The sequence below is a fragment of the Rutidosis leptorrhynchoides genome, chromosome 4, assembly GCF_046630445.1.
Source record: "Rutidosis leptorrhynchoides isolate AG116_Rl617_1_P2 chromosome 4, CSIRO_AGI_Rlap_v1, whole genome shotgun sequence".
Classification (NCBI taxonomy): domain Eukaryota; kingdom Viridiplantae; phylum Streptophyta; class Magnoliopsida; order Asterales; family Asteraceae; genus Rutidosis; species Rutidosis leptorrhynchoides.
The window spans coordinates 599,989,308-600,014,352 of NC_092336.1; the positions used below are offsets into that span (position 1 = coordinate 599,989,308).

The window sequence follows — 25,045 nt, forward strand, 5'->3', positions numbered from 1 at the left end:
CGTTGCAACATATGTTGGGGAGTGTTTAACTTGTTCCAAGGTCAAGGCAGAACACCAAAAGCCGTCAGGGTTACTTCAACAACCAGAAATCCCAGAATGGAAATGGGATGGTATTACCATGGATTTCATCACGAAGTTACCAAAGACTGCCTGGGGATACGACACCATTTGGGTGATTGTTGATCGTCTCACCAAGTCTGCACATTTCTTGCCTATAAAGGAAACGGATAGAATGGAGAAACTATTACGATTGTATATAAAGGAAGTTGTTTCAAGGCATGGAATACCTATTTCCATTATATCCGATCGTGATAGTAGATTTACCTCAAAGTTCTGGCAATCACTGCAGGAGGCACTAGGAACTCGTTTAGATATGAGTACCGCATATCATCCGCAAACCGACGGGCAGAGTGAAAGAACGATTCAGACTCTTGAAGACATGCTCAGGGCATGTGTGATCGATTTTGGAAACGGATGGGATAAGTATCTACCGTTAGCAGAATTTTCGTATAATAATAGTTATCATGCAAGCATTAAAGCTGCACCATTCGAAGCATTGTATGGAAGGAAGTGTAGATCTCCTATCTGTTGGAATGAAGTAGGAGATCGACAATTAACTGGTCCCGAGATCATACACGAAACGACTGAGAAGATAGTACAAATCAAGGAGAGATTGAAAACAGCCCGAAGTCGCCAAAAGAGCTACGCCGATGTCCGAAGGAAACCATTAGAGTTTCAGATTGGGGACATGGTTATGCTAAAGGTGTCACCTTGGAAAGGTGTAATACGTTTCGGTAAAAGAGGTAAACTGAACCCAAGATATGTAGGCCCGTTCAAGATCATCGAACGCATTGGACCGGTAGCTTATCGACTCGAGTTACCGCAACAACTCGCCGGAGTACATAATACCTTTCACGTCTCAAACCTTAAGAAGTGTCTTGCAAAGGAAGACCTCACCATTCCTCTTGAAGAAATCCATGTCGACGAGAAACTACAATTCGTCGAAGAACCAATTGAAATCATGGACCGTGAAGTTAAACAGCTCAAACAGAGCAATATACCGATTGTTAAGGTTCGTTGGAATGCTAGAAGAGGTCCCGAGTTTACTTGGGAACGAGAGGATCAGATGAAGCAAAAGTATCCACACTTGTTTCTCGATGACGCAAAATAGGTACAATTTTAAAATTTCGGGACGAAATTTATTTAACGGGGAGGTAATGTAACGACCCGCACTTTTTCGATCATACTATACTTATAAGATTAATATTTACATAAATTAAACCTTGCCAACATGATAAGCAATCCAAATTGTCGAGACTTATATTTCCGAAAAGAGTTTTACACAACGTTTGACCGTCTAGTTTGACCGATGATATCACGAACTATACAATATATGATAATTATACGTTTGTGTATATAAATGTATATATACATATTTAACATGATTAATAAATGTTTTAATATCTCATTTTGTATTAATAACAACAAGTTATATGTGTATTTTGAAACTACTAACTTAAGTTTTCAAAACGATAACTATACGTAACGTTATTTGACATAAATACTTAAGACATATAATGTTTATACATATATTGTATAAGTAATGTATTTAATCACTTTTAAAGACTTAAATACATAAAACCATATAAGTGTATTCACAAAAGATAACTATATTTGAATCCTCATTTCATTTTTCACAAAATTTCTATACGTATACCTAGAGTATTTGTACTCGTATCATACCAAGCTCCTATACGTATTTACTAATAGTAAATACACATCAAAATCACCACCTAACCAGCCATTATTCATGCCATGAGGGCTAGGTAATTGAACTTGGATGCAAATAAGACTAGATACATAAAATGATAGCTTGAATTTTTGTCTCCATGCCCCCCATTCACGTTTTTTTTTAGCTATATATGTATCATCATTTTCTTTCATTTTAACTCCAAATTTCTTAAGATAAACACACACTCTCTCTTCACTCTTAACCTCCATAAACATTCAGCAAGAAACCTTGAAGATCTAGCTTCAAAAACCATACTAAAACACCATAAGAAAACCATACAAAAACACTTCAAGAAAACCCTCCAAGAACACCAACTTACTTCCAATCTTTCATACACTTCTATCACCCTTTTGATTCTAGCTTCTTACTCCTCTTTTACAGCAAACTTATCCAAGGAACTTGAGGTAGAATCTATGTTCATAACCTTATTCGATTCATATATATATAGCTATCTTATTTTGTGGTACAAAAGTTTAACAACAAGAACATAGTTTGAATGTTTTCAAACTTGTTTGCAAACTAAATAGATCCTTCTAACTTAACTTTTAAAATACTTCAAGACATGTAACATAACTTATTTATATGTTAATTTAACAAGGTAAAACTTGGTTTTTCAAAGTATAAGTATTTTTGGAAAAATGGTCATTAAATGATTTTGTTGTAACAAAATGTTTAACTTCATATGTTTCACTAAACTTTCACTTATGCCGTATGATTTTGAATACAAACCAAGGTATTTACAGTTCATAGTCTTAAAGAAGAACTCGATCCAAGAAGATGGCAATTTGAATCAACGAAAACGGACTTGTAACGAAGAAACTATGACCGAAACAAAATTGGCTATCCTAGACATTTTCAACTTCGGGATTCATTGGAAAAATTTACATAAAATCACATACTTCTAAGATAACATGATATTTTATATATATGTACTTATAATTCAATTTTATATGGTTCAGGATCACCCGTAAACAACACGAGAAGATTAATCATAAGATCCCATGATTGTACGCAACATGTCATTTGACAACACCGGTACTTTATGTACGCAACACGTCATTTGACAACACCGGTACCATGGGTCAAGATTAATCTCGACCAATACATATACGATGGGGTTTTATTTATTTCATTGGGGGTTTTGTTTGTTGCGGGTATATTAAACATCTAAAAATGAACCATTAAAATTGAATTACTAACATCGAAATGCTAACTACGGACTAAGGAAATATTCAAAATATTAAAAGTATAACAAGTATATATATATAACGTTTGTTTTAAAATGAAAACATATTGATATATTATATATGGATAGGTTCGTGATATCAACCGGAAGACCGAGTCAAAATATATATATCATCAAGACAAGAGTGAGTATATAGTCCCACTTTTAAACTCTAAATATTTCGGGATGAGAATACATGTATTTTATGTTTTACGATATGGACACAAGTAACTGAAAAATATATTCTACGTTGAGTTGTACCACTGGCATACTTCCCTGTAGCTTGGTAACTGTTATTTACAGCGGTATTGTAAACGCGAATCCTGTTGATAGATCTATCGGGCCTGACAACCCCAACCGGACTGGACGACCAGTATTCAACGGTTGCACAGTACTTCGTTTTGTGACTACACTTGGTACGGTGTAGTAAGATTTCATATTAAAGGGAATATGCGACGTGAAAATGTTAAGTATGGTTACCAAGTGCTCAACCACTTAGAATACTTTTATTAAACTGTTTATATACGAAATCTTGTGGTCTATATATATATTGCTGCCGGCATTAAACCTATATCTCACCAACTTTATGTTGACCTTTTTAAAACATGTCTATTCTCAGGTGATTTCTAAAGCTTCCGCTGCATCATGTTGGATCTAACCAGGATCTTGCGTACGCATGTTTGTGTCAAAAATAAAACTGCATATCCGAGATGTTGTATTGTAAAATATGCTAGAAACCGTGTTGTTGTCATCATTTGTAAAGTTTGTAAGTCGAAGATTATCGCTAAACGTTAATCTTCTTTTTATTGTCTTAAGCTTGTAACAAAAATAATGGTTATGGTTTGTAATGTATAATATATGCAGTTTTCTTTCAAAAATGTCTCATATAGAGGTCAATACCTCGCAATGAAATCATACGTTATCTAACGCGTTCTTATGGTTAAGGACGGGTTATGACAGGTTGGGGGTGGAGGGTTAGGTTTAGGATCTACTGAACTGGTGGTATTGTGATCGTACCTGGGCACAAACTTGGTGTTCATGTCTTTTTTAGCGTAATTAACATATAAAGGACGACCAAGAAGGAAATTACCGTTCATTGTATTGACCACTTGAGAAGCTTGATCTATGGTTTGGAATTTGATGAATGCGAATGTTCTGTGTTGTTTCCAAGAAATGCCCAAAATTGTACCATGTTTGATGAATGAATATTAATATTAATACGTAGTATTAATTACTCCGTAATATTTGATACTCCGTATCCAATTATGAATTATGAATTAGGAATTAGGAATTAGGATAGTGATATTTAAAAGTCGGCAAGTGTTGGCTTCCCCCTTTGAAATTTCTCTGTCTCGCGCCGTACACCATTTTAACACACTTGTGATTTCACCAACACAATTAACACGTGATTCTTTTCTTTTTATTTGTTATTCTATTCTACAAAAAGAAGCCCGTCTCTATCACCAGACACCACAACTATTGTATATAATAAAACTACAAAACCCCAAAATTCTTCTCATTCATTCCATTCCTCATTCATTATTTGATTAATTAATTATGTCTTCCGCTAAAACTTCTACTTTCGCAAAAACTTTCAATCGATTAAATTCGTTTCTGAAAGAAAAAGGCAGTCTCAAAGATCTAGGAATCATCAATGCAAACTTTGATATTGCAGGTATGAATATATCATCCTCTCCTTCTGATTATTTTTATTTTTGCAATTTCAATCGGATTTTTAAATCATTTTCCTCTAATTTTTTTTATTACAGGAAAACACGAGAACGAAACCACAACCGTTGATCTGTTAAGTCACATGGAAAAATCAACAAATTCGCTTCCGCAGTGTGTTAATTTGAATGATGTTACCACGGAAAATCAACAAAGCGAACAAATGACTATTTTCTACGAAGGAAAAGTGATTGTATTTGATTGTATTTCATCTGATAAAGCGAAAAATGTGATGTTAGCAGCTAGTCGTGTTTCTTCTAATAATCAAATGCAGAATCGAGTTCAATTGGCTTCTACATCTGATTGTGAAGGTTTTGGATTACGTGAACAGATGATTATTCGGGGATTAGAAATTAACGGATCGGATTTACCGATTGCGAGACGCGCGTCGCTACATAAATTTTTGGCCAAGAGACGAGACAGGGGAAATGTAAGAGTGGCGCCTTATGAATTACAGAATCCTTCAAGAACTCATAAGTTTGATCTCAATTTGTAGTTATATTTTTAGATTCGATTCGTATAGATACTGTAAAAGATTTGTGATTGTTTTTTGTTTTGGTCTTACTAATACTCATGAGTAATTGAATTTCTATTTTATCTATCTTTATATTTATTTATTAATTTATTAATTTATTTTAACTAAATTAGTTTTCTTTTGTTGTAAGTAGGGATGGCAATGGATCGGATATGGATCGGGTGAGGCCGTATCCATATCCATATCCATTTATTTTTTTTTACTTTTCATCCATCCATATTCATATCCGTCGGGTGAAGCGGGTTAATGGATAATTATCCATATCCGTTTAAATTTATTTTATTTTTAACAATTATAAGCGGTGGTTCACTATATACGATCAAAAGTAATATTTTTAATAGTTTAGCGATCGAAAGTCACATTTTACTAATCTATATAACAAATATTCAATAGATAACCTATTAAACGTGTAAAGATATCGACATGTAAGTTGCTTACTTTTAGTTATATGGAATTACATTTGAACCACCAAAGTACGATAAATTCATTTGATTATTTAAACAAAATAAAATATAAGAAGAAAGTTATATTTTTAGAGAAAATATAAAGAAAGATGAGTATGAATATAATTAATGAAATACCACTACATAAATGATACTAATTTGAGTTATAAATTTATATATTTAGTCATTTCGGGTGAAAGCGGGTTCATCTATGGATGAAATTTTTTCATCCACATCCATATCCATATCCATTTAGATCGTCCATATCCACGAATAATCGGGTGGATCGGATGAATATCCACTGGATCGGGTATCTATTGCCATCCCTAGTTGTAAGTGCGCAGTACTCGTGATTGGTTGATGTTGAATAGTAAGTGTGTTTGTTTGTGTGATGTGGTCACTGTTGTAAAAAAAAATAAAAAAATCCAATTAGCCTCTAATTAATTCTTGATTACTTATTTTTAACTGATTTATTAAAATTCGTTTAATTAACCGGTCAACGTCGATTTATGAGTCAAAATGGAATTTAATAATAAAATTTGGTCATAGTCAAAATTGATCAACATTTTAAAATGAATTTAAACAACAACTAGAGTTTGAAATAAAATAAAATATTTTAAGCAATTATGTAAAAGTTTATGTTTATGTTTATAGTTTTTTCTATATTTACACATATAAGTTTTGAAATTTATTAATTAAAAATATAAATTACAATTCAATTAATTTTCGATTAATCCCGAATTGCCGATTACTCATTTCAAAGTTACGACCGATTAATCCTCGAATAATGAATTTTGCAACCTTGGATGTAGTACGTGTGTTTGCTTGATGTTTGAATAATAGATGATGTTGTTTTCTAGCAGTTTATACTGAATTAGTTAAAAATGATACTCTATTAATTATTTAGTATCTCAATTATTTTATTATCGTTTTAATCTATATTTGAAACACTAAGTAGTAAACAATTATATTATCTAAATTAAACAATATATACGATTGTACCTTGAGTAAGCAAGGGTGATATTTTAAATTAAAAAATGGAGATAGTTAATTTATATCTTACGATTCAATAGGGTTCTCCTGAAAGTTTATTTTATTACTCTATTGCCTTATTTTGAAAAAACATCAATTAATGAAGGCGATTAATAAAATCACAAATCTTTGTAGATTCTTGAATATTGTGCCTTTTTTAAAGTATTTTATTTTTGGAAGTTTGTAAATCGTGTTTATAAAGAAAATCCGGTCTAAATGTCTATTTGCGTTATTTATCTGAAATATTATTCAAAATCTCGAAGTATTGTAATTTTCATTTTTTATAAATAAAAATAAAATTATTGATTGATTAAAAAGTAATAATAAAAAGTTTTGAAGAATCAACACATTAGTATAATTAATTCATAATTTTAATAGATTCATAAAAGTTATGATATCAAGATATTTTAAACAACATAATATAAAAAAAGTTATTTATACAAGTTTTATACAAATATTGTACATGTATAACATATATGAGTATATTATAATCCTTATACGTACATATGATTCCTATTAAATACGTATTCATTAAGATTCATATATTATTTAATGCTTAATAATAAATAATAAAAGTATAAAAATGAGAGTGATATTAATAATTAATAATATATTATATATAATTATTTTAATAGTAGTAACGAAATATATATAGGAATTTTAGATTTATTTGTCTTTTATGTTTTGTCCGCAACAATTAGAAGCATATCAACACGAAAGATTTTTGTCCTTCAATAGAAATAACTCAATAAGACCTAATAAGGTCTGTACAATAAATAATAATCCTAATCCTAATACTCATAAGGTCCCCTTTTCACCAAACATACTTTATTATAAAATAAAATATAAAATACTCTTATAATAAAAACGTGGAGTATAAATATTTGTTTTTTCAAGTGTTTTTCCTTATTATTGGTGAGTAACTCTTACAAGGCTCTTTTTTGTTTTTTGTTTTTGTTTTTTTTCCTCCGTTTAGTTCTCTACAAGATTTTTTTAATCTCATACGTCATGTATTACCTATAGTCTGTGAGTCATGTTGCACATGTCATTTATGGTATATTCCTCTTAAATGGCTCGACCATAGCAATAATAACTATTAAAAACTTGACATGCGAAGTCTATGTAAAGATGAAATAATAAAGGTTATGCTGTTCATTCAATTAAAGCAAATCATAGCATCTGAATAAATTCAAATTATTTAAGATCCAGTCAAAATACTTCGATCTACAACCTTCTACACATGTCCATGACGCACATCCTAGTAGTTAGATTATAACTATTGTCATATGAGTAATTTGTTAATCATATAACTAACATTCTATATTACTTCGTTGGTGCTTTTAGTTTTGGTAATATAAGTGATTTGGTATTTTGAAAATTATAATTGTGTTAAATGTTAATAGTCCTTTAATTAACAACTTGTAGCCTAGACAGTCCCCTAATCTAACGACCGTCAGTAATTTCATTAACTTGTGTCGAGTGTAGATATGTTAAAGCAATATTGTCATTTGACTTTTCTCTTACACCTGCCTTTTGAGACTCACTCTATATACATTAACAAAAAAACAAAAAACAAAAAAAAAAAAAAAAAAAAAAAAAAAAAAAACTCCGTTTAAACCCATCTTTATCTTTTCATCACAATCAAACTTTATAAATTCAAGTTAAAGTCTTAAAGCCAATTAAATTAAAAAAATAAAATTGATATAACAATATATGTAACTTGAAAATTTGATTGAATTGCAAATTATACAACAACTTTTGAAGTTTTTATCTCCTTGTACGTTCACAAACTAATAGGACCTAACCTAACGAAAAAGTCATCCTAAATATCAAGGTCATCTAAAACTATTTTTTTGAAAGGTAAATAGAATTGTACAAATATTAAAACAACCAAAGTACAAAGAATACATAGAAATCCTTAAGCATACATGGAAATCCCAAGCGAAACCTTAAGAATATATACACATATACACGAAATATGCTAATTGTGTTGCAAAGGGAGCAACCCAAATGATACTACTGATGTTAGGTCAGATTAAGGTATACACTTGGATTAGCTAGCCATGAATGTCAATCAAACTTTCTTCCTCTCGCTCTATTTGATATCCACTTAAAGGATTTGATTTGTATTTCATTCATAGCTGTCAGGGCATTCATACTTTTACCTCAGAACACCGTGTTATTTCGTTTTTTTCTTCTTTCAAATTAGATACGTACAAACCCATTCCGTAGCTTGCCGCACATATTTACCAAAACACGACATTGGGGCTGCGGCATTACCACTTAGGAGTTCAGACACGCTGAAGTTTGAGAAATTCCCCATATTCCACCATTCATACACACGATTCCAAATCTCTAGGGCATCTCAAAATTAGAAAGTGATTCACGAATTTCAAATCATCATCTAAAAATAGAATACCAAATCACCAATATTCAAGTTATCTTGAAATGCCTTTCAAATCTCTGAGTGAATTTCATTGAATCTATTTTAATTTGTTCTCATTAAATTGATCGATGTAGAAAATATTTTCTCAATAGCTATGTAAATAACGTTCATCATTTATATCGAAGTAGAAATATTATTTTTGCTCTTTATAAATTATAATGAGGTTATTATACATTATTTTGTATGAGTTAATTGTAAAATGTAAAACTTATCATTAACTATATAAAACAAAACACACACACACTCACGTATATATAAATATTCCTTGAGTTTGGGCTATTATATTCTTTATTATAGGAATGAATTATTCTGTATAAACTGTCTAAAAATTATATTATAGAATTTACATATTCTTAACAACAAAACACATGTTTTTATACACAAATGACACCGAGATGAATGAATAAGGGATAAAATATGCAGTTAACAAATACTTCAAGGATCATTATGGTTACATTTCTAAACTTACCTTTTATTGTTCCCGGTCCTCTCATTCCCCTCATTTTATTTCTTTCTATATCGATCTTATTTCAATTGATTGAAACCCTAACCCCCAAATTCGACACACTACAAATTTAATTAATTTCTATTCTATTTATTTCCAAAAATATAAGATTAATTAAAAAGAATGCAACATCAACATCAAAGGCTGAAACAACAGCAACAACAAGCTTTGATGCAACAAGCTCTCCTTCAACAACAATCGTTATATCATCCTGGCCTTTTAGCACCTCCACAGGTTTTTAATGATCATTTATTTAATACAATATACATTTTCGAGCTTAAGGATTTGATTTTGTTGATTTATTATTGAATTATGATCGCTGTGCCTATAATTTTATGTTGTTAACGATAACGATGAACTTTTGGGAATTGAAATTATTTGCTGACTTTATCTTCCGTAGTTGTATTTTGATAAAAAAAAATTGCAATGCCTCATTGCTAAATTTTATACAGTATTTTATAAAAAAAGTAAATTTGTCAAATGTATTTTGATATGCAAGTATGCTACTGTCGTCTGAATTATGTCAAAAGTTATTTTGTTTTGAAAATACTATAACTATGTGAGTCTGATATGCTGTATGAAGTCAGCTGGTAGCCATTTTTTGTAGCTGAACTGGTACTCTTTGGGTTCTGACTGAATATTGATTTTTTTCTGCATTTTTTTAACATACACGTGTCTTTGTAATCAGTGAATTCTTAGTCTTGGAATGTTAGCTTTTATATGAACATGCATGTCATGATTCTCTATTTCCCTGTTGTGCAATGTGCAATGATAAATTTTTTAGAATGATGTATGTTCATGAGATTCTTCTTGCCCCATAGTGGGTGTCAATTTGTTTTATAGCTCTATTGCATGTGTGTTTTGCTTTCCTTTATAAGTATATCTTTTCCAATTTTTGCTGTATATTAGGCATACTGATGCTAATAGCTCCTGAGTTTTTGTTCATATCGGGAGGATATGGGGTTGAACAATTGTATTATAGTTTCAAATTCTGCTTTTTACTTGCACACAAGGCATTAGGTTGGCTAATATGAACACAAGATTATCCCTTGACCTTGAAATCTACCCAAGTTCGCCTTTTGCACATTGTGTCGCGGGGTGGCGGGGAGGGGTTTTTTACCGGCCATGCCCTCAGATTGGTCCGGGATTTCTCCAGGGCAGAAGTTGGGGGCGGGTTATGCAACCGCGGGAGATGATCGCGTGGGTGGTTTAATCCCCGTGGGTGATCCCAAACTACTATTAAATAAAAAAAGGTTGCCGAATATGAAAGTTTTGATTTGTTAGCCATAGAAAGTTCGTGTGTGTGATTCCCTCCTTCTCAAAATAATTTCTTTTTAATAATTACAAGTTTAGATGGGCAATGCATGCAGTTTAGTCTTGGGTTCTTGGATCATAAGCTTATTGATTGGTTTCTTTTGTTTTGCATTGCTGTTGTTAGTTCTTAATTGTAGTCAATGATTTCTTCATTTTTTCTGTAATACGGTTTGAAATAGATACATAGACTATGTAAAACATTATATCACTGTTTTCTCTCTGTTGAGACTTTATTCTTTTGTAAGCAACTAAGCATTGGAGACTGTTGGAACTTACTGCGTCTTTGTACTTGTACCTTTTAGGCTTAAATAGTGGAATTGTGTAATCCCTTTTGTTTTAAGTGTATTTCTTTGGTGGATGGTGTGTAGTTTCGTGGTGGATCCTTCTGCTTTTGTACCCATTTTTCATAAGACCTGATTTACTCTAGTTATTGGAGTTTTCTTTTCTTTTTCTTAGATTACCTTTTTTTGGTCTTTTTCCCTTTTTCACTTTTTTATTTTGCAGATTGAGCCTATCCCAAGTGGAAATCTGCCTCCTGGGTTTGATCCAAATACATGCCGCAGTGTGTGAGTAGTTTACAGATGATTTTTAGTTACCTTTTTTTTTTTAATTTTTTTTTGCATGTTTAAACATGACAAAGGTCTTGATCTGTTCTTGTCAATTAACTGTGTGGAGTTTCAATTGCTATATACCTATGTTCATAACATTAGCATTTCTCTTAAAAGACACATATACTTAGTTTTGTAGTATGCATAGTGTCAAATATAGGGTATGGCTGTTTATTTACGTGTAGTGGTAACTCGGGAATATTCTATAGCTAATTATGTTTTCATATTTACTTTCTTAATAATTATTTAAAATTAATTATATTTTTGATAAATTGCAGGTATGTGGGGAACGTTCATACACAAGTGACTGAACCACTTCTTCAGGAAGTATTTGCAAGTACTGGTCCTGTTGAAGGCTGCAAACTCATAAGAAAAGACAAGGTAGCCATTGCTGTATTAGTTCGCATATGATCAATTTCAAGATTGGCACCGGAAAATATGCCGAATAATGACATTTTTTCTCTACTTATTTTGTAAAAGGTTTTTACGTTATTATATTTTTTATGCAGTCATCTTATGGGTTCATTCACTACTTTGATCGTAGATCAGCTGCACTTGCTATATTATCCTTAAATGGGAGGCATTTGTAAGTGTTTCCAATAGAGTTATGTGCTGTTTTTCTGGTCTTATTTCATCACTTATGTTCAATGTCATTGATAGATTTGGACAACCCATTAAAGTGAATTGGGCCTATACAAGTGGACAAAGGGAGGACACGTCAGGTACGCTTATCTTCGTATTGGTTAATTTTATAAAAGTTTAAGCTTTTATGTATTATCATGTCATTTTTTTTATTTACAGGTCACTTTAATATATTTGTTGGTGATCTTAGTCCTGAAGTTACGGATTCTATGCTGTTTGCATGCTTCTCTGTTTACGGTAGTTGCTCGTAAGTACTTTTTTCTCTGCCTCTCACTCACTCCCTTACTCACATACAGACACACATTCATACATTCTTTTTGTTTCTATTACCAGGGACGCAAGGGTTATGTGGGACCAGAAAACGGGCCATTCACGAGGTTTTGGCTTTGTCTCCTTTCGGAACCAACAGGTTATTTGATAACTGATCAGGAGGATTACCTTTTCATCCTTACTGTTTTCATTCACAAACAGTATTATTATTATTATCTGAAAAATCTGAAGTTGAATCTGACCTTTTCATTTTGTTTTTCAGGATGCTCAAAGTGCGATAAATGATTCGACTGGTAACACATCTGTTAGAAGTTTGTTTCCTTTATTTTATTTTATTTTTTTTATTTTTTTTTTATTTTTAACAATTTGGAATCCTAGAAGCTTTTAAAATCGTACTAGAATTTAGCTATTTTCTGGAACTATGGATATGTTTGGTAAAACTAGCTTTTAGCTGTTAGCTAGTAGTTTTTTAGATGTATTCAAGTAGAGTAGATGTATTTATAAAAAGAGTGACCGGCAAAAAGCTAGAAACTTTTTCTCAATCGCTAGTTCTTGTACAGTAGCTAATCTCTTTTTAACCAAATGAAACTGATTATTAAATAAGAGCTTTTTTCATAAAAGTTAGAAGCTTCTAAAAGCTCCTCACCCAACATACCCTATATGTACTTTCAGTCACTTGTTTTCACTACATCTATATCCCATTTGTCGTGTGTTTCTATATTATCAGGGAAGTGGCTTGGCAGTAGACAGATACGTTGCAATTGGGCTACAAAAGGTGCTGGTACTATTGATGAAAAACAGGCTTCGGATTCAAAAAGTGTGGTTGAGTTAACAAATGGTTCTTCAGGTATAGAAATAAGAATTTCAAAATCTGTTATTTTCAGTTTCATTTGAAGCTATAATAATAATCTCTTTTGCGCAGAGGATAGTAAGGAGCCTGTTAATGGTGATGCTCCTGAGAATAACCCACAGTATACCACTGTTTATGTCGGCAACCTTGCTCCTGAAGTAAGAATATTATCTCTTTATCATGTACCTATGTTTATACAATAACTATGTTCAAGCCATAGACAAACACTTGATGTTTCACATGTTATGATTGCAAGTCTTATGAATTTACGCATTCTTTATGATTTCAGGTTACTCAGCTTGAGCTCCATCGCCATTTCCATTCTCTTGGTGTTGGCGTAATTGAGGAGGTGCGGGTGCAGCCAGATAAAGGGTTCGGCTTTGTTAGATACAATAACCATGCCGAGGCTGCTTTGGCTATTCAAATGGGAAACACACAATCCATTCTTTATGGTAAACCAATTAAGGTGCGTGTATGTTGTTGATCATGTATGTTGTTAACTTGTTATTGTTGAGTGTCTATTGAACTATATTTAGAGAATATGTGCATTGTTCTGACTTTTTAATTTTTGTGTGCAATTTAGTGTTCTTGGGGAAGCAAGCCAACTCCTCCAGGAACGAGTTCAAACCCGCTTCCACCACCCGTACCTGCACCAATGCTGTCGGCTGCTGATATGTTGGCATACGAGAGACAAATAGCAATAAGCAAGATGGCAGGGGTGCATGGGCTTATGCATCATCCTCAAGGACAACATCCTTTTAAACCAGTAACTATGGGTATGAGTATGGGTGGTGGTGCTGGAGCAAGCCAGGCTATTTATGACGGTGGTTTTCAGAATGTTGCTGCTGCGCAACAACTCATGTATTACCAGTGAGTGATTATTTAGCATTATCGCGTGCTTACGTTGTTTGTGTTTACGAGTTTGTAGGAGGTGTATTGATGTACGTATTTGTTTTTGTTTTTTTTATCGTTATTTTTTCTTCATTTCATCTTCCCATTGTTGTTTTGCTTATATGCGGTTGCCATGGTTATGGATACATATGATGTATGTTAATGATAGTGATTGGAATGCCTGTTTGTTCGAGTTGACATTTGGTTGTTTGTTTGGCTTATATATATCGGTCACAATATGCCTCATTGGTCCCTCTATGGCTTGACTTATAATCGTCTACTACTAAATGTGCCAACCTACAACATTTGGTTAGAACAACAAAATACAGGGTTGAAAGTCATCAAAACATTCCTTAAAAAAATTTCGCCCAAAAATGTACCTTTAATGTATATCTTCTAATGTTTCGTTTGAAGATTTGAATTATTTTGTTAAGTAAATTGTAATCAAGTGTTATGTGTTGTGAGCCAGCCAAGTAGTCAACGAAAATGGTACATGATTTAATCGTACCAAGAACTATTTGGATGTTTAACGGCATTCGAACTCAAGATGTTCCGCTCATATGAACCCGGATAGCAGGGTACCGTTCACGCAATGCCTACTTGGTATCAAGTCATCTCTATATTACGAAAGGACCTTTAGCCAGTATATGAAGAAGAACAAGAGCGCATTAGATACTACGTATATGAGAGCATAATAAATAGATTTTAGATACTACGTATATGAGAGCATAATAAATAAATTTCGTACAAATATATACTTTTTTTTGTACATATCGGGTACAAATATATACCTGATTATATAGATAGAAACATAATTACAGTTTAACTCGATTGTATACACCAACACATGTAATGAAAGAGTACACCATTATATCAGGACATGGTGTTCCTTTTTGTTTTATAATTAAATAATTATTTACCAACTCAAATGTAATTTTTTTGATACCATTGAAATGAAAGCTCCTATGAACGAGCAAATTAGCACCCCATCATATAGGAATGGCAATGGATCCATTTTTTTTTTTCCCGAACGGCAAAAGACTAATTTTATTAAAAAAACTAGCAAGGCGCTAGAAAACGAAAAAAAAAATACAAAGCGTTCATGAGGTTTTGTAACCACACCGTCCAATTTATGCTACTCTTACAAAAACGCGAATAAAGCCAATTAAAAGCCAATACAACTATGCTATCGAAAACATGGGATTTTTTTTCATCTGATCTGATCCATTTATAATGTATATGACTGATGTAAATGGGCGAGTAATGGATATGGATATGGATGATCTAAATATTTCGTGAATTGGATATGGACGCATCCATGGATATAACAGTTACCCCCGAAATACATATATACATATATATGCACCTACATAGATATATACGTATTAAAATTAAAATACTTGTATATATAGGAAATGATATTTCCACTATCATATTTACTTCTTCCACATAAAGGAGGCGCACCTACATAGAATTACCGGGACTACCTCCACACCGATCCGTTGAATTTCAAATAGACCTTGTACCGGGAGCTGCACCAATAGCTCGTGCTCCATACAGACTCACACCCAGCGAAATGAAGGAACTTCAGAGCCAATTACAAGAACTTTTAGAGCGTGGTTTCCTTCAACCAAGCACATCACCGTGGGGAGCTCCTGTTTTGTTTGTCAAAAAGAAAGATGATACATTTAGATTATGTATCGACTATAGAGAGTTGAACAAACTTACCATCAAGAACCGTTACCCATGTAGTGACCCGAACTTTTCCATGTTTATATACATTAATTGAGATTGATGTTTACATGATTAAATGTTTCCAACATGTTAAGCAATCAAACTTGTTAAGACTTGATTAATTGAAATAGGTTTCATATAGACAATTGACCACCCAAGTTGACCGGTGATTCACGAACGTTAAAACTTGTAAAAAAAACTATATGATGACATATATATGGTTATATATATAGTTAACATGATATTATGATAAGTAAACATATCATTAATTATATTAACAATGAACTACATATGTAAAAACAAGACTACTAACTTAATGATTTTGAAACGAGACATATATGTAACGTTTATCGTTGTAACGACATTTAATGTATATATATCATATTAAGAGATATTCGTACATCATAATATCATGATAATATAATAATTTAAAATCTCTTTTGTTATTATAAACATTGGGTTAACAACATTTAACAAGATCGTTAACCTAAAGGTTTCAAAACAACACTTACATGTAACGACTAACGATGACTTAACGACTCAGTTAAAATGTATATACATGTAGTGTTTTAATATGTATTTATACACTTTTGAAAGACTTCAATACACTTATCAAAATACTTCTACTTAACAAAAATGCTTACAATTACATTCTCGTTCAGTTTCATCAACAATTCTACTCGTATGCACCCGTATTCGTACTCGTACAATACACAGCTTTTAGATGTATGTACTATTGGTATATACACTCCAATGATCAGCTCTTAGCAGCCCATGTGAGTCACCTAACACATGTGGGAACCATCATTTGGCAACTAGCATGAAATATCTCATAAAATTACAAAAATATGAGTAATCATTCATGACTTATTTACATGAAAACAAAATTACATATCCTTTATATCTAATCCATACACCAACGACCAAAAACACCTACAAACACTTTCATTCTTCAATTTTCTTCATCTAATTGATCTCTCTCAAGTTCTATCTTCAAGTTCTAAGTGTTCTTCATAAATTCCAAAAGTTCTAGTTTCATAAAATCAAGAATACTTTCAAGTTTGCTAGCTCACTTCCAATCTTGTAAGGTGATCATCCAACCTCAAGAAATCTTTGTTTCTTACAGTAGGTTATCATTCTAATACAAGGTAATAATCATATTCAAACTTTGGTTCAATTTCTATAACTATAACAATCTTATTTCAAGTGATGATCTTACTTGAACTTGTTTTCGTGTCATGATTTTGCTTCAAGAACTTTGAGCCATCCAAGGATCCATTGAAGCTAGATCCATTTTTCTCTTTTCCAGTAGGTTTATCCAAGGAACTTAAGGTAGTAATGATGTTCATAACATCATTCGATTCATACATATAAAGCTATCTTATTCGAAGGTTTAAACTTGTAATCACTAGAACATAGTTTAGTTAATTCTAAACTTGTTCGCAAACAAAAGTTAATCCTTCTAACTTGACTTTTAAAATCAACTAAACACATGTTCTATATCTATATGATATGCTAACTTAATGATTTAAAACCTGGAAACACGAAAAACACCGTAAAACCGGATTTACGCCGTCGTAGTAACACCGCGGGCTGTTTTGGGTTAGTTAATTAAAAACTATGATAAACTTTGATTTAAAAGTTGTTATTCTGAGAAAATGATTTTTATTATGAACATGAAACTATATCCAAAAATTATGGTTAAACTCAAAGTGAAAGTATGTTTTCTAAAATGGTCATCTAGACGTCGTTCTTTCGACTGAAATGACTACCTTTACAAAAACGACTTGTAACTTATTTTTCCGACTAGAAACCTATACTTTTTTTGTTTATATTCATAAAATAGAGTTCAATATGAAACCATAGCAATTTGATTCACTCAAAACGGATTTAAAATGAAGAAGTTATGGGTAAAACAAGATTGGATAATTTTTCTCATTTTAGCTACGTGAAAATTGGTAACAAATCTATTCCAACCATAACTTAATCAACTTGTATTATATATTATGTAATCTTGAGATACCATAGACACGTATACAATGTTTCGACCTATCATGTCGACACATCTATATATATTTCGGAACAACCATAGACACTCTATATGTGAATGTTGGAGTTAGCTATACAGGGTTGAGGTTGATTCCAAAATATATATAGTTTGAGTTGTGATCAATACTGAGATACGTATACACTGGGTCGTGGATTGATTCAAGATAATATTTATCGATTTATTTCTGTACATCTAACTGTGGACAACTAGTTGTAGGTTACTAACGAGGACAGCTGACTTAATAAACTTAAAACATCAAAATATATTAAAAGTGTTGTAAATATATTTTGAACATACTTTGATATATATGTATATATTGTTATAGGTTCGTGAATTAACCAGTGGCCAAGTCTTACTTCCCGACGAAGTAAAAATCTGTGAAAGTGAGTTATAGTCCCACTTTTAAAATCTAATATTTTTGGGATGAGAATACATGCAGGTTTTATAAATGATTTACAAAATAGACACAAGTACGTGAAACTACATTCTATGGTTGAATTATCGAAATCGAATATGCCCCTTTTTATTAAGTCTGGTAATCTAAGAATTAGGGAACAGACACCCTAATTGACGCGAATCCTAAAGATAGATCTATTGGGCCTAACAAACCCCATCCAAAGTACCGGATGCTTTAGTACTTCGAAATTTATATCATATCCGAAGGGTGTCCCGGAATGATGGGGATATTCTTATATATGCATCTTGTTATTGTCGGTTACCAGGTGTTCACCATATGAATGATTTTTATCTCTATGTATGGGATGTGTATTGAAATATGAAATCTTGTGGTCTATTGTTACGATTTGATATATATAGGTTAAACCTATAACTCACCAACATTTTTGTTGACGTTTTAAGCATGTTTATTCTCAGGTGATTATTAAGAGCTTCCGCTGTCGCATACTTAAATAAGGACAAGATTTGGAGTCCATGCTTGTATGATATTGTGTAAAAACTGCATTCAAGAAACTTATTTTGTTGTAACATATTTGTATTGTAAACCATTATGTAATGGTCGTGTGTAAACAGGATATTTTAGATTATCATTATTTGATAATCTACGTAAAGCTTTTTAAACCTTTATTGATGAAATAAAGGTTATGGTTTGTTTAAAAATGAATGCAGTCTTTGAAAAACGTCTCATATAGAGGTCAAAACCTCGCAACGAAATCAATTAATATGGAACGTTTTTAATCAATAAGAACGGGACATTTCAGTTGGTATCCGAGCGTTGATCTTAGAGAACCAGAATTTTGCATTAGTGTGTCTTATCGAGTTTGTTAGGATGCATTAGTGAGTCTGGACTTCGACCGTGTTTACTTGAAAAATGATTGCTTAACAAATTTTGTTGGAAACTATATATTTTTAACATGTGAATATTATGTGATATATTAATCTCTTAACGCGTTTGATATTATGTGATAGATGTCTACCTCTAGAACAAGTCCCATTGACTCACCTAATAATAATGAAGAGTCAAATGTAAATTGGAATGATTTGTGGACTGATTCACAAGTTCCCGAAGAGGAACCGGAAGAAGAGTCGGAACCAGAAGAAGAATCGGAACCGGAAGAAGAATCGGAACCGGATGAAGAAATAGAACCGGTGGGGGAAATAATAAAACGGTTAAGTAAAAGAAAATCCTCAACCAACCGACCAAGGTTAATTATGGTCAATGGTGTTTCCGCCAAGGAAGCAAAATATTGGGAGGATTACCAATTCTCCGATGAATCGGATTCCGACGAGAATTCCGATGATGTTATAGAAATTACCCCAACTGAATTTAAAAAGGCAAAAGAAAATAATAAGGGAAAGGGCATAAAAATAGAGAAATCTAATTCCAACCCCGATGAACTTTATATGTATCGTCAACCCCCGAAGTCCTTAAGTTGTAACAATGACCCGGGAACCTCTAAACCACCAGGTTTTTCTAAACCAATGTGGATCACGACGGCTCGTATTAGGGGAACATCATATATCCCTAGAAACTTGGCAAAACGAACCAAAACCGAAGAAGAAGAAACGAGCGAGTCGGAATAAGATAGTTGTATTCGTGTGGTGTAATATATGTAATATAGTGTTCGTATGCTTTATGATATATGTAAAAATTGCTTGTATTAATAAGTATTTTTTTTTATAAATCTAACTCTTGTCTATTTTACAGTTTAAAAATACAAAATGGATAGACAACCCAATATTTTAAGAGACCTACCCGGAGACATGATTGATGAAATCTTGTCTAGAGTCGTCCAGAATTCCTCGGCACAACTATTTAAGGCGAGATCAGTTTGTAAGACATTCGAAGAACGTTCCAAGAATGTCTTGGTTTATAAGAGACTTTCGTTTGAAAGATGGGGGATATCACATTGGGAAACCCATAAGTTACGATGTGTTTACTTTGACGCATATATTGCGGGGAACCCAAATGCTATTTTACGCAACGGGTTAAGAAATCATTTTGACTCAATATATCCGAATATTGGACTTCGTGATTTAGAAAAAGCGGCTAACATGCAACATAAAGAAGCATGTTATGCTTACGGATTAGTAATGTTCGCTTCTCACCAAAATGAGAACAAGAACATCGGGCTACAACTATTAAACAAAACGTTTCCACAAGTGACGGAGTCGGTAATTGGGGTAAGAAATGAGGTTTTTAGATTATTACGGGACTGTTGGACATTACGTAACCCTCGTCCATTTGATGACGCTACAACACGCTGTCTTATCAACGGCCATAACGGTTATGTTGCACAAGACCAAGGATGGGAAGTAGTCCTAGTAAAACCAGAATGCATGACTTGTTTCTGGACGTATGAATTACGTGTCTTTATTGCCTTTGCTGAACGACTTGTGTACTAGCTAGAATTATCTTCACAACTATCTTGTATCAAAGTTATTGTGTGCTATATTTCATGCTTTATGTAAAATAAGCGGTATTGTAAGTTTGTAAAATATTGTATAAAAGTTTGAACGCGAAATATTATTATAATCAGTTTTTCATATAGAATTGTAGTAGTTGAATTGTATATTAGCTACTAAGTATGAACTTAACGGGTAGGTACTACCCGAATTTAAACTTATAAAACGCTAATATGAAGAAAAAGCTTTTATAAATGAGTTCATATTATGCTACGAAATACTATTAACTACTCTTAATATTCTGTATGATTAACTTGTTCCATTTAACTATTTTGAAGGAAATGGCACCGACTACTCGACACACCATGAATATGAATGAAGAGGAATTCCGTACTTTTCTAGCTTCAAACATAGCCGCAGTACAGGCTGCGCTACATACCAACAATAACCTTGGATCTAGCAGTACAGGAAATCGTGTAGGATGCACCTACAAAGAATTCACTGCCTGCAAACCTTTGGAATTTGATGGAACCGAAGGACCGATCGGATTGAAACGGTGGACCGAGAAGGTCGAATCGGTGTTTGCCATAAGTAAGTGTACTGAAGAGGACAAAGTAAAGTACGCTACGCATACCTTCACAGGTTCTGCGTTAACATGGTGGAATACCTATCTAGAGCAAGTGGGACAAGACGATGCGTACGCACTACCGTGGTCAGCATTCAAGCACTTGATGAACGAGAAGTACCGTCCCAGAACCGAGGTCAATAAGCTCAAGACAGAACTTAGAGGGTTACGAACCCAAGGATTTGATATTACCACGTACGAAAGACGATTCACAGAATTGTGCCTATTGTGTCCGGGAGCATTCGAAGATGAGGAAGAGAAGATCGACGCGTTTGTGAAAGGATTACCGGAAAGAATCCAAGAAGATATAAGTTCACACGAGCCCGCCTCCATACAACAGGCATGTAGAATGGCTCACAAACTCGTGAACCAAATTGAAGAAAGAATTAAAGAACAGACTGCTGAAGAGGCCAATGTGAAGCAAGTCAAAAGAAAGTGGGAGGAAAATGGTGATAAGAATCACCAATACAACAGCAACAGCAATTACAACAATAATCGCAACAATTATCCCAACAATCGCAACATCAATCGCAACTACAACAAACGGCCCAACAACAACAACAACAGCAACTACAACAATCATCCCAACAACAATAATAACCGCAACAACAACAACAATCAGTAGCAGCTATGCCAAAGGTGTGAAAAGAATCACTCGGGGTTCTGCACCAAATTTTGCAACAAGTGTAAAAGAAATGGTCATAGCGCGGCGAAGTGTGAGGTCTACGGACCAGGGGTTAATAGAACGAAAGGAACAAATGGTGTCGGAACGAGTAATGGCGGAGCAAGTAGTATCGGAGCAAGTTATGCCAATGTAGTTTGTTATAAATGTGGAAAACCGGGCCACATTATTAGAAATTGCCCGAACCAGGAGAACACGAATGGACAAGGCCGTGGAAGAGTTTTCAATATTAATGCGGCAGAGGCACAGGAAGACCCGGAGCTTGTTACGGGTACGTTTTTTATTGACAATAAATCTGCTTACGTTTTATTTGATTCGGGTGCGGATAGAAGCTATATGAGTAGAGATTTTTGTGCTAAATTAAGTTGTCCATTGACGCCTTTGGATAGTAAATTTTTACTCGAATTAGCAAATGGTAAATTAATTTCAGCAGATAATATATGTCGGAATCGAGAAATTAAACTGGTTAGCGAAACATTTAAGATTGATTTGATACCAGTAGAGTTAGGGAGTTTTGATGTGATAATCGGTATGGAATGGTTGAAAGAAGTGAAAGCAGAGATCGTCTGTTACAAAAATGCAATTCGCATTATACGAGAAAAAGGAAAACCCTTAATGGTGTACGGAGAAAAGGGCAACACGAAGCTACATCTTATTAGTAATTTGAAGGCACAAAAACTAATAAGAAAAGGTTGCTATGCTGTTCTAGCACACGTCGAGAAAGTACAAACTGAAGAAAAGAGCATCAATGATGTTCCCATTGCAAAAGAATTTCCCGATGTATTTCCGAAAGAATTACCGGGATTACCCCCACATCGATCCGTTGAATTTCAAATAGATCTTGTACCAGGAGCTGCACCAATAGCTCGTGCTCCTTACAGACTCGCACCCAGCGAGATGAAAGAACTGCAAAGCCAATTACAAGAACTTTTAGAGCGTGGTTTCATTCGACCAAGCACATCACCGTGGGGAGCTCCTGTTTTGTTTGTCAAGAAGAAAGATGGTACATTCAGATTGTGTATCGACTACCGAGAGTTGAACAAACTTACCATCAAGAACCGCTACCCACTACCGAGAATCGACGACTTATTTGATCAACTACAAGGCTCGTCTGTTTATTCAAAGATTGACTTACGTTCCGGGTATCATCAAATGCGGGTGAAAGAAGATGATATTCCAAAGACTGCTTTCAGAACACGTTACGGTCATTACGAGTTTATGGTCATGCCGTTTGGTTTAACTAATGCACCAGCTGTGTTCATGGACCTTATGAACCGAGTGTGTGGACCATACCTTGACAAGTTTGTCATTGTTTTCATTGATGACATACTTATTTACTCAAAGAATGACCAAGAACACGGTGAACATTTGAGAAAGGTGTTAGAAGTATTGAGGAAGGAAGAATTGTACGCTAAGTTTTCAAAGTGTGCATTTTGGTTGGAAGAAGTTCAATTCCTCGGTCACATAGTGAACAAAGAAGGTATTAAGGTGGATCCGGCAAAGATAGAAACTGTTGAAAAGTGGGAAACCCCGAAAACTCCGAAACACATACGCCAGTTTTTAGGACTAGCTGGTTACTACAGAAGGTTCATCCAAGACTTTTCCAGAATAGCAAAACCCTTGACTGCATTAACGCATAAAGGGAAGAAATTTGAATGGAATGATGAACAAGAGAAAGCGTTTCAGTTATTGAAGAAAAAGCTAACTACGGCACCTATATTGTCATTGCCTGAAGGGAATGATGATTTTGTGATTTATTGTGATGCATCAAAGCAAGGTCTCGGTTGTGTATTAATGCAACGAACGAAGGTGATTGCTTATGCGTCTAGACAATTGAAGATTCACGAACAAAATTATACGACGCATGATTTGGAATTAGGCGCGGTTGTTTTTGCATTAAAGACTTGGAGGCACTACTTATATGGGGTCAAAAGTATTATATATACCGACCACAAAAGTCTTCAACACATATTTAATCAGAAACAACTGAATATGAGGCAGCGTAGGTGGATTGAATTATTGAATGATTACGATTTTGAGATTCGTTACCACCCGGGGAAGGCAAATGTGGTAGCCGATGCCTTGAGCAGGAAGGACAGAGAACCCATTCGAGTAAAATCTATGAATATAATGATTCATAATAACCTTACTACTCAAATAAAGGAGGCGCAACAAGGAGTTTTAAAAGAGGGAAATTTAAAGGATGAAATACCCAAAGGATCGGAGAAGCATCTTAATATTCGGGAAGACGGAACCCGGTATAGGGCTGAAAGGATTTGGGTACCAAAATTTGGAGATATGAGAGAAATGGTACTTAGAGAAGCTCATAAAACCAGATACTCAATACATCCTGGAACGGGGAAGATGTACAAGGATCTCAAGAAACATTTTTGGTGGCCGGGTATGAAAGCCGATGTTGCTAAATACGTAGGAGAATGTTTGACGTGTTCTAAGGTCAAAGCTGAGCATCAGAAACTATCAGGTCTACTTCAACAACCCGAAATCCCGGAATGGAAATGGGAAAACATTACCATGGATTTCATCACTAAATTGCCAAGGACTGCAAGTGGTTTTGATACTATTTGGGTAATAGTTGATCGTCTCACCAAATCAGCACACTTCCTGCCAATAAGAGAAGATGACAAGATGGAGAAGTTAGCACGACTGTATTTGAAGGAAGTCGTCTCCAGACATGGAATACCAATCTCTATTATCTCTGATAGGGATGGCAGATTTATTTCAAGATTCTGGCAGACATTACAGCAAGCATTAGGAACTCGTCTAGACATGAGTACTGCCTATCATCCACAA

The 25,045-nt window shown here is 33.7% G+C and overlaps 2 protein-coding genes across 2 annotated transcripts; both read left to right on the forward strand.

Annotated features, from left to right (window-relative positions):
• Positions 1–4,557: 4,557 nt before the first annotated feature.
• Positions 4,558–5,313, forward strand: LOC139903940 (jasmonate ZIM domain-containing protein 1-like). Its single transcript, XM_071885870.1, has 2 exons — positions 4,558–4,692; positions 4,787–5,313. The coding sequence occupies exons 1-2, from the start codon at positions 4,575–4,577 to the stop codon at positions 5,239–5,241; spliced, it is 573 nt and encodes a 190-aa protein (XP_071741971.1). The 5' UTR covers positions 4,558–4,574; the 3' UTR covers positions 5,242–5,313.
• Positions 5,314–9,724: 4,411 nt separating this feature from the next.
• LOC139903941 (oligouridylate-binding protein 1B-like) lies at positions 9,725–14,479 on the forward strand. Its single transcript, XM_071885871.1, has 12 exons — positions 9,725–9,940; positions 11,525–11,586; positions 11,907–12,009; positions 12,138–12,214; positions 12,289–12,350; positions 12,430–12,517; positions 12,604–12,679; positions 12,803–12,833; positions 13,268–13,387; positions 13,463–13,548; positions 13,680–13,856; positions 13,974–14,479. The coding sequence occupies exons 1-12, from the start codon at positions 9,830–9,832 to the stop codon at positions 14,262–14,264; spliced, it is 1,284 nt and encodes a 427-aa protein (XP_071741972.1). The 5' UTR covers positions 9,725–9,829; the 3' UTR covers positions 14,265–14,479.
• Positions 14,480–25,045: the final 10,566 nt, after the last annotated feature.